This window comes from Diospyros lotus, chromosome 2 (assembly GCF_014633365.1).
Source record: "Diospyros lotus cultivar Yz01 chromosome 2, ASM1463336v1, whole genome shotgun sequence".
In the NCBI taxonomy this organism is placed as follows: domain Eukaryota; kingdom Viridiplantae; phylum Streptophyta; class Magnoliopsida; order Ericales; family Ebenaceae; genus Diospyros; species Diospyros lotus.
Window position 1 is genome coordinate 39,944,305 of NC_068339.1, and position 15,023 is coordinate 39,959,327.

General features: G+C 38.5%; 1 protein-coding gene across 2 annotated transcripts in view; it reads left to right on the plus strand.

The window, feature by feature from the left end:
- Window positions 1-12,258, plus strand: part of LOC127795277 (uncharacterized) — a 62,109-nt gene extending 49,851 nt beyond the window's left edge. The window contains exons 10-11 of one of the 2 annotated variants that reach the window (XM_052326853.1): window positions 10,681-10,777; window positions 11,846-12,258. In XM_052326853.1, coding sequence (XP_052182813.1) covers window positions 10,681-10,777; window positions 11,846-11,891 — 143 coding nt within the window. In that variant the 3' untranslated portion in view covers window positions 11,892-12,258. Of the gene's footprint in view, window positions 1-10,680; window positions 10,778-11,845 lie in introns of those variants that run through there. The other variant, XR_008021773.1, reaches the window with a different exon arrangement.
- Window positions 12,259-15,023: the final 2,765 nt, after the last annotated feature.

Consider the following 15,023-nt stretch of genomic DNA (forward strand, 5'->3'; position numbering starts at 1 on the left):
GTGAGCTTAATCTGTAAGTTTAGTCATAAAAGAGTCCTATATGATCAGATATTTGGATTTCTTGATGCATGTCTTGAGATATTGGGTTTAGAGATTGGTGATGCAGGCCTGTCTTTTTTTTTTTTTTTTTTTTGGTATTTTCTCTGTTAGATTCCAGGCTTGGTGAATGGTGATACTCAGGGTTTATTTTATTTATTTTTTTCCAAGGGGTTTCAGTCAAAGGTAAATGTGCTATTAATGTTCATTTGTGTGATGAAACAGCGGTGTGGTAAGTCCAGGGGCCAGGCTGAGTAGTTCTCTTGTGAGGCTATAGAGGAGGCAATCCGATAGCCAACTGCTGATACTAATACTGTATGTTTTTATGGGCCGATAAGGAGGGATCAATGGTTGTGAGGACAGTTTTATCTATTGGTCGCAGATTAATTTGGTGAGCAAGCATATTCCCTTCGAGGAGGTGATTGATATGGCAGGATTAGCAGCTAACCTAGGCTGTTGTCTTGGGACCTTCTCTTGTATTTAAACTTCCTATAGGCTCTTTCTTCTAAATCCAAAGTAGTTTGTGGAGTTGGTAACTTGGAAGAACCTGTCCATGGTAGGCAAGTTGACCATTATCAAGACCTTTTAACTAATTTATTTCTCCCTTCACCATTTTGGCATTGGTGGCTACTACTCATATTTTTAATCAGCTGGCCAGATGATGAAATTAAGTTTCATTTGTTTGAGTAGAGAAAAGATATGCATTCTCTTTGCGGAGGCAGGTTTGCAGATTGGAAAGCTTATGTTCCACAAATTTTTTATGGGGGTGGCCTGTGTTATGAATTAAGTTTTATTGTTTGAGTGGAAAAAGGTTTGCACTCTTGTGGTGGGAGATTTGCAGATTGGAGATCTTCTGTTGTTTGCAAAGGTCTAGAGCTCATGAAAATTATTGTTATCAGGACGTATGTTCTACGAGAGGTTGGTTGGTGTATCCTAGCCAATTATAGAGCCACATATTGTGGAGCTATGGATGAGTGTTGTGTTTGTGAGGCCTGCTTTTATTTTTTATTTTTATTTAATCTCCTTCAGAGTATGAAATGGGAGGACAGAAGTCTGCTCAGATTTCAATCATTTGGATGATTCCTGGTGTTGGCTAACTCCTCTTAGGCATGTGTTCCGGGCTTCCAGCATTAATTTGGTAGTTCTACTTATCTGTCATCTTTAGTGTGTAGGCTGCCGTAAATCTTTTTCTAATCCTTCAGGGTAGGGAATAGGAGGATACTGATTGTTTGGATGTTTCTTAGAGTAGGAGAACTCCTCTTGGGGATATTTTCCAGAATTGTATTGGTGCTGTACTTACCCATCAGCTTCAGTGGCATGCTGCTGATTTCAATCTGCTTGGCAAGGGGGGTTGGTCTACTCTTTTAAAAGACCTTTGCAGGATTAAGAGGTACAATCATTGGACTCTTTTTTGTTAATGTTGTGTGGGTTTCTCTGTTTCCAGAGGAGTTCTATAATGGCTCTTCTGCAGGTCTTTGGTAAACGAATAGTGACATCTTGTCTCCTGTTGTAACTTGGGCGTCTTGTGGACTGGTTAGAGTGGACTTTTTTTTGGCTTGGATGATGGCAAGGGAGGCTCTACTGACAATTAATAATATTATGACAAAGGGGCAATTTGAGTCTTGATTTTCTGTTTTCCTGTTTGTTTATGTTCCTTTTTTGATTTCTTGAGGGAATTGTATATTTGTGGAGACACTTGGGGGTATTTTGGCACTTATTGACTTAACATGGTGTGCCACATAGGGGGGGCAGAGATGGTTGCCCTTAGATCGAGGGGAGAGGTTTTGGTCTCACTTTTTCATATTCTTGCCGAGGAAGGATTTTCCTTTTTTTTCTATTTATAATTATTTTTAATTTCTAGTGATTGAAAATTCCCAGGGATAGTAAGGGGCTTTTTAGCTTTTGCTTGATGCATACTTCCATTTCACATGGTGCAACCCCCCTTGTTGGCGCTGTAAATAAAATAATGTGTATTATACCAGAAGTGTATAATACAAGAGAATATATATACAAGTATTTTAAGCTAATTACATTAATACCCCTTACTTATCTTATTTAACACTCCCCCTCAAACTGAAACATATATATTCATCATGTCCAGTTTGATACAAATGTAATTCACACGAGAATCTCTAAGTGACTTGGTGAGCAAATCAGCTAACTAATCGTTGGAACCCACATATGCTGTGACTACATCTCCAGAGAGCACTTTTTCTCTAACAAAGTGACAATCAATTTCAATATGCTTGGTTCTCTTAAGAAATATAGGATTAGAAGCAATATGCATTGCAGCCTGGTTGTCACAACTCAATTGCATAGACTTGACATGCGTAACTCCTAACTCCTCAATTAATTATTTTAGTCACATTAGCTCACATGTTGTTACCACAGTTCTGAAAGGCGCGAGACACACGAGGCGAGGCGCGTCTTTGCGAAGCGAGGCGCACCTTTTAGAAAAAAACTCAAAATCTTGTAAAATCATAAAAAATTATCAAATTATCAATAATAACACATGCATATAATTAATGATTCATTATCTTCAAATTCTAAACTAACATCATCAAAGTTGATTCATTCATCATCATGCAAATTCTAAACTAGAAATATCATCAAATTTCAAACTTAAAGTCTCAAATTCAAACAAGTACCAATTATCATGCAAAGTTCTAAATAAACATATAAACACTACAATTCCACAATCAAGAAAATGTTTTCATTTTGAAAAATGCTATTTTTCTAAGTCTGGAAGATTAGCGCATTATAAAGAGACATATAAGAAAATGTTTTTATTTTGAAAAACTATCTCCCAGTACTTTGATAGCTAATATTCATTGTTGTTAAAATGATTTTTAATGAATTTTTCAAGAAATAGTAGGCATGTATTTTGGGGGTGGTAAAATCGCTAAATCTCAAGTTTGTACTAAAATCAAAATTATATTTTCTTATTGTTATGGATTTTGATTTTTTAGAAATTTTTATTGAATCCAAATGAGGGGTACTTTCTTATTTACATTTATGTATTAAAGTAAATGGAAGGTAAAATATAAATAAAAGAAAATGTGGACATTTACTTAAACTAAAGAAATGTAAATAAGTTGTATGTTGTAATGTATACATGCTGGAACCAAGAAGATGGGAGGAATTGAGCTACCATAGTTTTAAATTAAAAGCAGTTTCATGAGGCTTGCCTCTCGTCTCTGCGCCTCACCGTGCAAGGCGAGAGCCTTATTGAAATCGCATCGCCTCGCCTCGACCCAAGCGAGGCGCAGAACTGGCGCCTTAAGGTGCCTTGTGCCTAGGCACGCCTTTAACAACTATTGTTGTTACGACCATTACCCTGTATTCAGCTTCTGCACTGGATCTAGCGACAACAGTCTATTTCTTACTTTTTCAAGAGACTAGGTTTCCACTCACAAATACACAATATCCAGATGCAGATCGTCTGTCACTAGGTGATCCTGCCCAATCAGCATCTATATATCCCACAATTTGACTGTGTCCATGATTTTGATACAATACACCCCGACCAGGGGCAACCTTAATATACCGAAGAATACGGATCACTGCATTCCAGTGATTGTCACAAGGTGAATCCGAGAATTGACTTATCACATTCATAGCAAATGAAATATCAGGACGTGTGACTGTGAAGTAATTAAGTTTCTTAACTAGTCGACGGTAGCATCCAGGGTCAAAAAGAGGCTCCCCTTGTCTCGGTAACAGTCTGATATTCGGATCCATAGGGGTGGCTTATATCCAAACAACCCTATCTCCTCTAGCATATCCAAGACATACTTTCTTTGAGAAATATAAATGCCTTGTTTTGACCGTGCTACCTCAATACCTAAAAACTATTACAAGGAATCCAGATCCTTAGTCTGAAACTATTGGTGAAGATGTGCCTTCAATTCAGTGATACCAACATCATCATCTTCTATAAGTACTATATCATTATCATATACCACTAGAAGAATGTGACGGCTAGACTGAGAGCGATAAAAAACAAAATGATTAGCTTCACTATGAGTTAACCCAAACTCAAGAATAACTTAACTGAATTGACCAAATCAAGCTCAAGGAGACTATTTTAAGCCATATAAGAATTTTTGAAGGCGACACACCAACCTAGACTCCTCCTGAGCAACAAAGCCAGGATGTTACTCCATATACACCTTTTCTCATAAATCGTCGTGAAGGAAGACATTTTTTATGTCCAGTTAATGAAAAAACCAGTGAAACATAGTAGTAAGGGACAAGAAAAGGTAGACAGAGGAGATCTTAGCAACAGGAGAAAATGTATCGCCATAATCAATGCTAAAAACCTAAGTGTATCCTTTGGCAACAAGGCGAGCCTTAAGGTGATCAATCTAATTGTCAAGACCAACCTTAAAAGTGTAAACCCGACGACAACCAATAGTAGACTTACCTTTGAGAAGAGTTATCAAGTCCCAAGTCTCAATGAAATGTAAGGCAAGCATTTCTTCAACCATAGCAGCTGTCACGGCTTGTGGCTCGGATTGGCTAGCTGATTTAGAATTAATCAGCGATAGAAGTAGTAAGTCGGGTAGAGAGAAAGAAAGGAAGAGATAGCAAGGGAGAGCAGACAAGTATAGAGGGAAAGAAAGAAATCTGAAGTTGATTGACAGTCTCGTTAATGGACCCAAAGGTCTAAGAAGGATATATAGGCCTCTGCATACTCGAGGATTCCTTCCCTAAACAGTTATAACAACCTATTTTGTCCTATTCACGCCTTTTACACCTGGGCTGCTTTTGGAATATTCTCTCTAACAAATTGATATAGTTGGAAATTAAAACAAATAGCAGAATCTAAAGAAAGTAATAACAGAATGCAATGAAAGGAAATTAGGAGGAGTATCGCCCGCGTGTGACAATTCCCTCCCCCTTAAATCCTTTCTTGTCCTCAAGAAATGCTAAGTAGGCTGGCAGTCATGGGAAACTGTTGGAGAAGACTTGGTAGGTACTCCCATGTGTTGCTTCCCTGTTCTTCGTGTTGCCACTTTACTAACACATGGATGAGGGGTACTCCCTGGCGGAAGATAACTCTTTTGTCGAGAATGGCCTTAGGCTTCTTCGAAATCTCCTTCTCCTTTGGATTGGTGGGCAGTGCAGTATCCACTGGCTCAGTCCCAACTGATTTCTTCAATAAGGAAACGTGGAAAACTGGGTGAATGTGGGTTCCCTGGGGAAGTTGTAGTCGGTAGGCCACCTTCCTTACCCGAGCCAGGATGGGATAGGGACCAAAGTATTTGGGGCTCAATTTGGACACCGATCCTTGGGTAAGGGTCTTCAGATGAGGATACTTCAACCGGAGATACACTCTTTCTCCCACTTCAAACTCCCTCTCACTTCTTTTCTTGTCCGCATACTGCTTCATCGTATTTTGGGCTGATGCTAGCTCCTGCTTAAGCTGCTGCAAAACCATCCTTCTTTGCTGCATATATTCTTCCACAGCGGTTGCAATCACCTGTCCTTATAAGGCGGGTAAGATGGGAGGTTTGTACCCAAATTTGGCCTCGAAAGGAGACATTTTCGAGGCTGTGTGGTAATTAGAGTTATACCACCATTGGGCCAATGCTAACCACCGATGCCAGCTCTTGGGTTGTAGGATGCACATACATCGCAGGTAGGTTTCCAAGCTTTGATTGACCCTCTCCGTCTAACCGCCCGATTGTGGGTGATAAGCTGTCGACATATTAAGTTTGGCCCCCATAGACTTCATCAGGCCTTGCCAGAACTCACTTGTGAAGATCTTATCCCTATCCGAGATGATAGTACTTGGAACTCCATGCAGCGCCACTACTCTGTCCACAAAGGACCTTGCTACCTCCTGCGCTGTAAAAGGGTGGGACAATCCTATGAAGTGGGTGAATTTTGTCAGCCTATCTACGACCACCAGCACACTATCCTTCCTTCAGATTTAGGCAACCCTTCTATAAAATCCATAGAGACACTAGTCCAAGCTTGGTCTGGAATAGGCAGGGGTTGAAGGAGACTGGGGTAGGGTACATTTTCATGTTTGCATCTCCTGCAAGTGTCGCAGGCCAGAACGAATTTCTTGACATCAGTCTTTGACTTGGGCCATTGGAACAGCTGCTTTACCCTAAGGTAAGTTTTTTGAACTCCTGAATGCCCTCCCAAAGGTGATTCATGCAAGGATTGCATGATCTTTTTCTTGAGACTTCCCTTATCACCAATAACAATCCTGCCATTAAATCTGATCAACCCTTCCTGTAGAGCATAACCTTCAGCATCAGTAACTCCCATTGCTTGCTTCTCCAGTATTCCCCTCACCTGTTTGTCCGCTTCGTAGCTGTCGACAACTTCTTGGTACCATGCTGGAATTACGGTAGTGATGGCACTCAGACTTCCTTCTTCTTGGCACCTTGAAAGGGCATCAGCAGCAACATTCTCCTTGCCCTTTCTATACTGAATTATGTAGTCCAATCCCATCAATTTTGCCATTCCCTTTCTTTGCAGTTGTGTTTGCAATTTTTGTTGCAACAAATGTTTTAAGCTCTCATGATCTGTCCTAATTATAAACTTCCCATTCTCTAAGTAATGCTGCCACTTTTCTACTGCCATAAGCACCGCCAAGAATTCCTTTTCATAGATGCTTAATCCCAAATGCCTGGGGCTTAATGCTTGGCTTAGAAATGCCAAGGGCCTTCCTCCTTGTGACAGCACAACCCCAATGCCCCCCCCCCCCCCCCCCGCGCAGGCATCCGTCTCCAACATGAAAGGTTTAGAAAAATCGGGCAGGCCCAAAGCAGGTTCCCTGCTCATCTCAATCTTCAGCTTCTCGAAGGCTTTCTCAGCCTCTTTTCCCCGGCTAAATGAACCCTTCTTAAGTAGGTTGGTCAGTGGTTTACTCACCACTCCATATCCTCTCACAAACCGGCGGTAGTAACCGGTAAGGCTAAGAAATCCCCGTAAAGCCCTTACCGTTGTGGGACGTGGCCAAGCTATCATGGCTTCCACCTTTTTGGGATCAGTCCTAACTCCTCCTTTTGATATCAAATGGCCCAAATACTCAACCTGATCTTGCCCAAAGGAACATTTCGACCTTTTGATGAAGAGTTGATTAGATCTAAGGACTTCTAGGGTGGTTTTGAGGTGTTGTAAATGTTGGTTAAGGTTTGGGCTATAGACAAGGATATCATCGAAAAATACTAATATGAATTTCCTTAAATAGGGTTCGAAGATTTGGTTCATTAGGGCTTGAAAAGTGGCTAGGGCATTAGTGAGCCCAAATGGCATCACCAAGAATTCAAAATGTCCATGGTGGGTTCTAAAAGCTGTTTTATGGACATCATCAGGTTTCATTCTTATTTGGTGGTATCCCGAACGAAGGTCCAGCTTTGAAAAAAATTTGGCATTGTGTAGCTCATCCATTAGGTCTTCTATCAAGGGTATAGGATACTTGTCTTTGATAGTTAAAGTATTTAATTGCCGGTAATCCACACAAAAACGCCAAGATCCATCCTTCTTTTTAACAAGGAGGACTGGTGACGCGAAAGGGCTCTGGCTGGGTCTTATGAAGGATTGTTTTAGCATTTCCTTCACCATTTTCTCAATTTCTGTTTTCTGGATGGGAGAATAACGGTATGATCTGATGTTTATGGGTTCGGTATTGGGCTTTAGGTGGATTGAATGGTCCAAGGCTCGGGTTGGAGGTAGAGTATCTGGTTCAGTAAATAAGTCCTTAAATTCTAATAGCAATTCATCAATAGGGGCCTGAAAGTGTACCTGGTTAAGCTCACATTGTTGGCTGTTGATAGTAAAGCATAATTCCCCATACAGCTTCTGCTCGCCCCCTTCTTCCACTGCTATAATGGAGAACAGTTGAGCCAGTTGGTTCCACTTACTCCTGAACACTCGGTGAAGCCTCTTCCCGGTTATCATTCGGCAAGTCCCAAACTCTCTTCCTCCCGTGAGAGTCATTCTTCTCCCTTCTTTATCAAATGATACCTCCATCCTATTGAAATCAAAGCTTATGGGGCTCACTTCTTTCATCTAGTCAACCCTTAGTACCACATCGTAGCCCCCTAATTGCAACAGCCTCAGGTCCGCTTCAAACTTCTCCCCTTGCATCTCCCAATTAAACCCCCACCATACCGATTCACTGATCACTCTATTCCCATTAGCCACCGTCACACTGAGGGGTTGAGTTTCCTTGGGGGAACACTTCAATCTTTTTGCCGACCCTTCATCCAGGAAGCTATTCGTGCTTCAACTGTCAATTAAGATTAACAAATTGTCATTCTTCATCTTCCCTTCCACCTTAATGATCTTGTTATTGGTCACCCCCTTCAACGCATGGAGTGAAATCTCACCTGTGTCTTCTTCCCCGAGCTCATCGTCCTCTTATCTTTCAACTTCTTCTACTTCTGATTTCTCCTTCAAGTCCCCTTCTAATAACAACAGTTGCCGCCTACATTGATGCCCAGGATAGTATTTATCCCCGCATCTGAAGCACAACCCCGGCTGCCTCCTCGGGTCATTATATTTTCCCCCTGAGTTGGGCCCTCCTGTATTCCTAACACCTTGGCCGCCTCTACCCTAATCTCGGTTATGTACCTTATCTCTTGGATGGGTTGAGTTTCCCGTGACTGCTCGGTGCTGTTGTCTCTGCTTCCTCATTAAAGCTTCGACCACCATTTCTTGTAGTCTAGCGCTTTCTGCCACTTGCTCCACTATTCTAGGCCAAATCATTTTAACCATAGGCCTCAAATCATCGCTGAGGCCACTCAAGAAACTAGAGACAAAATAGGCTTCAAACCTCAGCTCTTCAAACCTCCTCATGTAGGCATTCACGTCTCCTACCTGCTTTAATTTGTTGAATTCTTCAATGACGTCCGACATACTCTTTTCTCCAAACCTCTCACATAACCTCCCCGTGAACTCCACCCAGGTTGGGTTGTTCCTAACCCTTATCCACCCCTGATACCAAGTGTCTACCAGGTCATCAAAGTAGGCCGAGGCCAAGGCTACCCTCTTTTCCTCAGGTACATTGTACCAGTCGAACATGCGCTCACATTTTGTCACCCACCACCGGGGATTATTCCCATCAAACACCGGAATCTCCAACCTGGGTGTCGGGAACCCCGGTTGCTGTGGACGATTCTGTCCTTCATGTCCACCTTCCATCACATTCCTTATATCCCCCTCCGGTTCCACCCCTGCCCCCTCATCTCCCGCTACTCTGTCTCTCCTGACATCTGGTATTAATGGCTCTGTCCTATCTCTAGGAAGAAACTTAGGGGCCAATCTCACAACATTTTGGTGAGTGAACATTACCATAAACTGTTGGAGTTGGGCTCCCAGCTCTGCCCTCATTTGCGCATTATTCTCCCGCATTTGAGACAGAGCCCCGTCGAGCCTCCTCTCCAGTTCACCTATCGAACCTTCCATTCGGCGATCCAGTGTTAAAATCGCCTCGTGATTTCGCTCCGATCCCCGCTCTAACTAATCCACGTGACTCTGGAAGTCTGTCACCGTCGAGCCGAGCTGTTGTAGCTGCGCCTCGAAGCTCTTCATGCAGGTACCGTCCGCCATGGATGAATGTTCCGCTAATCTAGCCAAGACCGAGGCTCTGATACCAAATTGTCACGGCTTGTGGCTCGGATTGGCTAGTTGATTTAGAATTAATCAACGATAGAAGTAGTAAGTCGAGTAGAGAGAAAGAAAGGAAGAGATAGCAAGGGAGAGCAGACGAGTATAGAGGGAAAGAAAGAAATCTGAAGTTGATTGATAGTCTCGTTAATGGACCCAAAGGTCTAAGAAGGATATATAGGCCTCTGCGTACCCGAGGATTCCTTCCCTAAACAGTTATAACAACCTATTTTGTCCTATTCACGCCTTTTACACCTGGGCTGCTTTTGGAATATTCTCTCTAACAAACTGATACAACTAGAAATTAAAACAAATAGCAGAATCTAAAGAAAGTAATAACAGAATGCAATGAAAGGAAATTAGGAGGAGTATCGCCCGTGTGTGACAGCAGCCTGCCACACTAGATGGGAGAAAGCTTCAAGAACAGATTTAGGAAGATAAATAGAAGATAAAGAAGAAACAAAAGCAGAATATCCAGGGGACAGAGAATTTTAACTAACAAAATGTGAAATGGGATGGAGAGTGGTGCAACGACGAGTACCTTTATGAAGAGCAATAAGTAAGTCAAGATCAGAAATCGAGGATGACGGACCAAAGGTGGAAGAACTAACGGGCACAAAGGATGAGTAAGTTGACGGCTCCCTTGGACTAGCGACGACAGGCATTGCTAGTTGGGTCATAGGTCAAGGACTTAGTAAAGCAAGCAGTAGGGTTTGTATGATAGCTTTGATACCATGTAAATAAAATAATATATGTATTCTACCAAAAGTGTATAATACAAGAGAATATATATACAAGTATTTTAAGCTAATTACACTAATACCCTTTACTTATCTTATTTAATAGACACTTTACCAAATTTTGATTAGTTTTGAGAAGTGAAGATTTATATGGTTAGTTGGAAAATATAGTTCATAAAAATACTATAAGAGAATTCCAATGGACTAGTTACAAATGAACAGAATAAGTAAAATCAAATTTCTTATCAACTCCTTGTTCCTTATTTTGCAGGTAGAAGTATAGAAAGTGAAAATGGTTCTGTTACAGAGGAAGCTGATGATGTGGGAGATCATAATGACATTTGGAAGAAGTTAAAAGATTTTGCTGGGTAATACTCTATTCTTTTGATATACCTAGTATTAGATATATTAAGTTTTCTATTTATCAAGTTCTACAACTTGACTGCAAATTGGCATAGATTATTAGATTTATTTGATTTTGGCCTATATTACCCTATTAGATGTCCGTGCGTGAAAGGACTGTTAGGGAAACTTAAGCTTGGACACATACTATGTTATATTTAATTGCTTCATTCGTGATCTTGAGTTTGATATGAAAGAATGCATTTCTATGTTAAATGTATAATTATTGGGGAACTTTTTCCCCTTTTTTAAGCCTTTAGCCTCAAACATGGACTTTAAGAACTCAATAAGTTAGACAATGTAACATTTTGGATCTTGTTCTATTTAAAGAGAATACTACACCCTCTGTGTTTTTCGATGCCCCCACCCTATTTTTTTTTAAAAAAAAAATCGGACACCTTTTAAAGTAATTTCTACTGCCTGTAACATGGTAAATCACTGATGTTCCTTTCCTGATAATCTTCTGTTCCATTATCCTGTGTTGTAGGGAGATTATTTGTTCCAATTAAGAACAAACTCTTAATTCTTATCTTACCAAGTTATACAACAACTTTGGACATCTGAGATATGCTTTCTTTAGATATTCCTTAGAGACCTTCATATGGCAGAAGTTGGAATATATAACTACCAGGTGTTGGCCTCTATCTCATTGATGTCTCCTGCTAATTGTTTTGGAAGTTTCCGTCTTTGAGAGGTACCATACTCTGTCCATATGACCTTGTGCAAATATCACTTTGAAATAAGTGATATTTTGGAAGTGAATATTGCTTGGAAATCATTTTGTATCTGAAAAAGTAGTCATATTTTGTGGCAAATTCGTGCATAATCTTGTGCTTGGATAGTCATTTGGGGTAAATAAGTAATCAAGGCTGTAGGTTTCTATGCGTGAAAGCTTCTTACTGAATATATGATGAATGAGTGATCAAAGTTGATTCTTCCTAGAACTTTGTGTGATCCTTTGTTCCTTTTCTGATTCCATCTTTACCTATTATTCTATTGTCCCTGGTTGACCACAAACCCTGCAAATATTTCAGGTCTGTTGCAAACGGAGCTCTAAAATGGTTCAAAGACAACCTCTAGTTGTTGAATTTCACAGGCTTAGGCTTAGGTTTAGGCTTGGAACAAACATAAATTCATGGCACATTGCTGCTGGCATCTGTTCCATTTTGCTTCTATGGAAAAGGGTGTCACAAAGGTCATGCCTTGTGTTGCTATTGGAGAGGTAAGTTTTTTGGATCATGTCGAATCAATTTTCTTTTTTCACTTTCTTTCCTATTTTTCCACCTTTTAAATCCGTAGCATCTGCTTATTGGGATAGACTTTCATATTGAAGTGTATCCACCTGTATGCCAAGGGCACTTTGAAATTGGTGCATGTAAATATAATTGAATTTTATGGAATGAATAATAGTGTTGCAGCTTAAGAATCTCTTCTTTTTTTTAAAAAAAATAAAAATTATATAAATTGTTTATTCTGGTTAAGAAAAAATAAAATAAAAAACGAATTCATATGTAATAGGATTGGAGTAGTGTCTATTTTGAAAAAAAGATGCAAAAGTGAAAGTAATAGGGAAGATGATTTACACATGCAATAAGAAATTCTAAACCAAGCAATTGACACCTCACTCCCCTTTAAAGTGCCCAAAAATCTCTCTTATAATAATTCATTTCAAGCCTAACACGTGTGGCTTTTATTTTCATCATCATCATCAGTATTATTATAAAACCTTTCCTATTGCTTTAACTGCCACCTAAGACTCGAATTGCATATTAAGTGACCACATACCTACCAGCTGCCGCACACAGCTCTAATTCTCAATTAAATCCTAAATCCTGGCCACCACTCAATTCTTAGCATCATAACTTGATCTTCCTTAGATAATAATGAGATGTTAAAGGGTAGCCCAAATAATTGATCCTTTGTATCTCACTTGATAAGTTTTGACAATTCACAAGTTTATTTTACAATTTTTTTTATATTTTGATGCTATATGAATTTTTTTTCTTTAAATAAAATAAGTTTAAACTAAGACATTCCTCAAAGTTCAACTAAAAATCACACTAGGAGATCTAAATAAGTAATAAAATGTACAAATATATAAATGAACAAGTCTCCTACATCAAAAGAAATGTACAATGTCAAGGGAAAATTTTATCAGCTTTAACTTGTTTAAGGATCATGTAGATTTTGGTCATTCAATATTAAGAATTGTGTTGTCAACCCTGAAATATTTACTAAAATAATCACTTAGGTTGTATAAATATATTCATATTTCAAGCTATCGTTTAATGTGAGAGTAGGTATTTGTGACGTCAACCCTTAGTTACTAAGCCCAAATTAGTGGAGTAGACAACAAGCACTAAAGTGAGCCATCAACTCATGAGTTTTCTTAAAGATTATGTTGGCTTTAGTTGTTTAAAATTAACAGTTATACTAACAATTTTAAGATACTTATCAAAATAATCACTTAAGGTGTATAAGTATACTCGTAACTCAAACTACTATAAATGATTCAAATAAGAGATAGTCAGAAGTTATCAAAAATGTTTCAAAGCTCAACTCTATAAAGTAAGAGGGAAAGAGATAGTAGCTATTCTCGTCTAAACAACACATTAAATCTGATGTATCAATTGGGACACATCACTCTTGCTCCATGAGACATCTATTATTGTGCTCTTATCAGAAAAAAAAATAAACCATAACCTGTAACACATTCGATTAGCAACTTGCTAAGCCTTACCATTCCATCTTATTGCTGTCTATAATCTCCCATTGACGCCAAAGCCATTCAAAAAAGACAACACTTCACAAGAATAGGGATTAAATATGGATTTGTTATTGAAATTTTCAGTGATTGCCCACTTAAATTGTTTTTCAACTTCAATATACCCTCATATTTGTTATAAAAATTCTTATAAATCCCAAGTGTTAAATCAGACTTATTATAAAAATTCTTATAATTTTTGAGGATGACTTGATTATTTTCAATCAATTCAATTAATTAAATTAGTTTCTTATAATTTAGAAACAACTAGAGAAGTGCAAATTTAATCTTCTAATACAATATCCTCAAAATAACCATAACACACCAAGTTTGATAGTGACTGAAAATGATAGAATTAGGTCAATTATTGATGGAGGAGGAAATATATCAAAGTGCACTCAATTCTAGAACAAAAGGACTCTTTAATTGTATTGAGAAATAATACTTGATTTAAACACAAGTCAATCAAAAAATTTGATCTTTTGTAGAAGTAAAATATATAAGATAATACAAAATTAATTCCACTTAATTTTATGCACTTCTAAGAGTTGGTGTCTTGAAAAATGTATAATATAATGTTTTTATTCAAATATTTAAACACTATAGTCCAAATCTCTAAATAAAATATGGATATGATTTTGACTTATTTTGAATATTTGAATTACAAAAGAAGATGACTCGTAACATTTTGGTCTCATTTAGTTGTCCAAGAGTTATTTTTCTCAAACATATGAATACGTATTTTTAAGATTTAAGAAAGGTTTTTGACAGTTAAAAAGAAATTTTTATTCCGTTTGGATAAGCACTTAGAACCATCTAGATATTCTAGTTAAGTTTAAATATCTAAAGATAGTTTCTAGATCTTCGAATATTTGAATACAATTTATTTAGTTATTTGAGAGGTTCTAACTTATTGAAAATTTTTAAGTATTTTTTGCTTCCTTATTTTTGAAAAATGTGTTTTTTTTATTATCATCAAATAATTTTATAAGATTTTCTTTTTACCCTTCAGACTAAAACTGCAGTACTGCACAATACTAAAATAATTAAATACTCATTACTTATATATTAATATTAATAAACACAAAAATAAACGTAATTATTAAATTAAGCAAGGCTTGTGATTGAATATAATGTGGTTTATAAAGTGAGAAAGAGATGATTGGTGTTTGTTAAAGATACAAAAATAACACATGTAAATGTAATTTCATGAAAGCTGACTTAAGCAGCAGTAGTTGGAAGTAGGCCCATCATGAAGTCGTGGTTGGGCCTGGCTGAAGAAGGGGCCCACACTAAGTTGGGAAGGTGTCTTCAAATGGGCCCGCCAATGAATTAATATCAGGATGGACGGACCTTCCACTTCCACTCCACGCGGTGTTTGCCAAGTGGGAACTTGGAAGCATCTGATCTTAAACCAATGGGTCCAGGCCCAGGCCCAGGACTAGGCC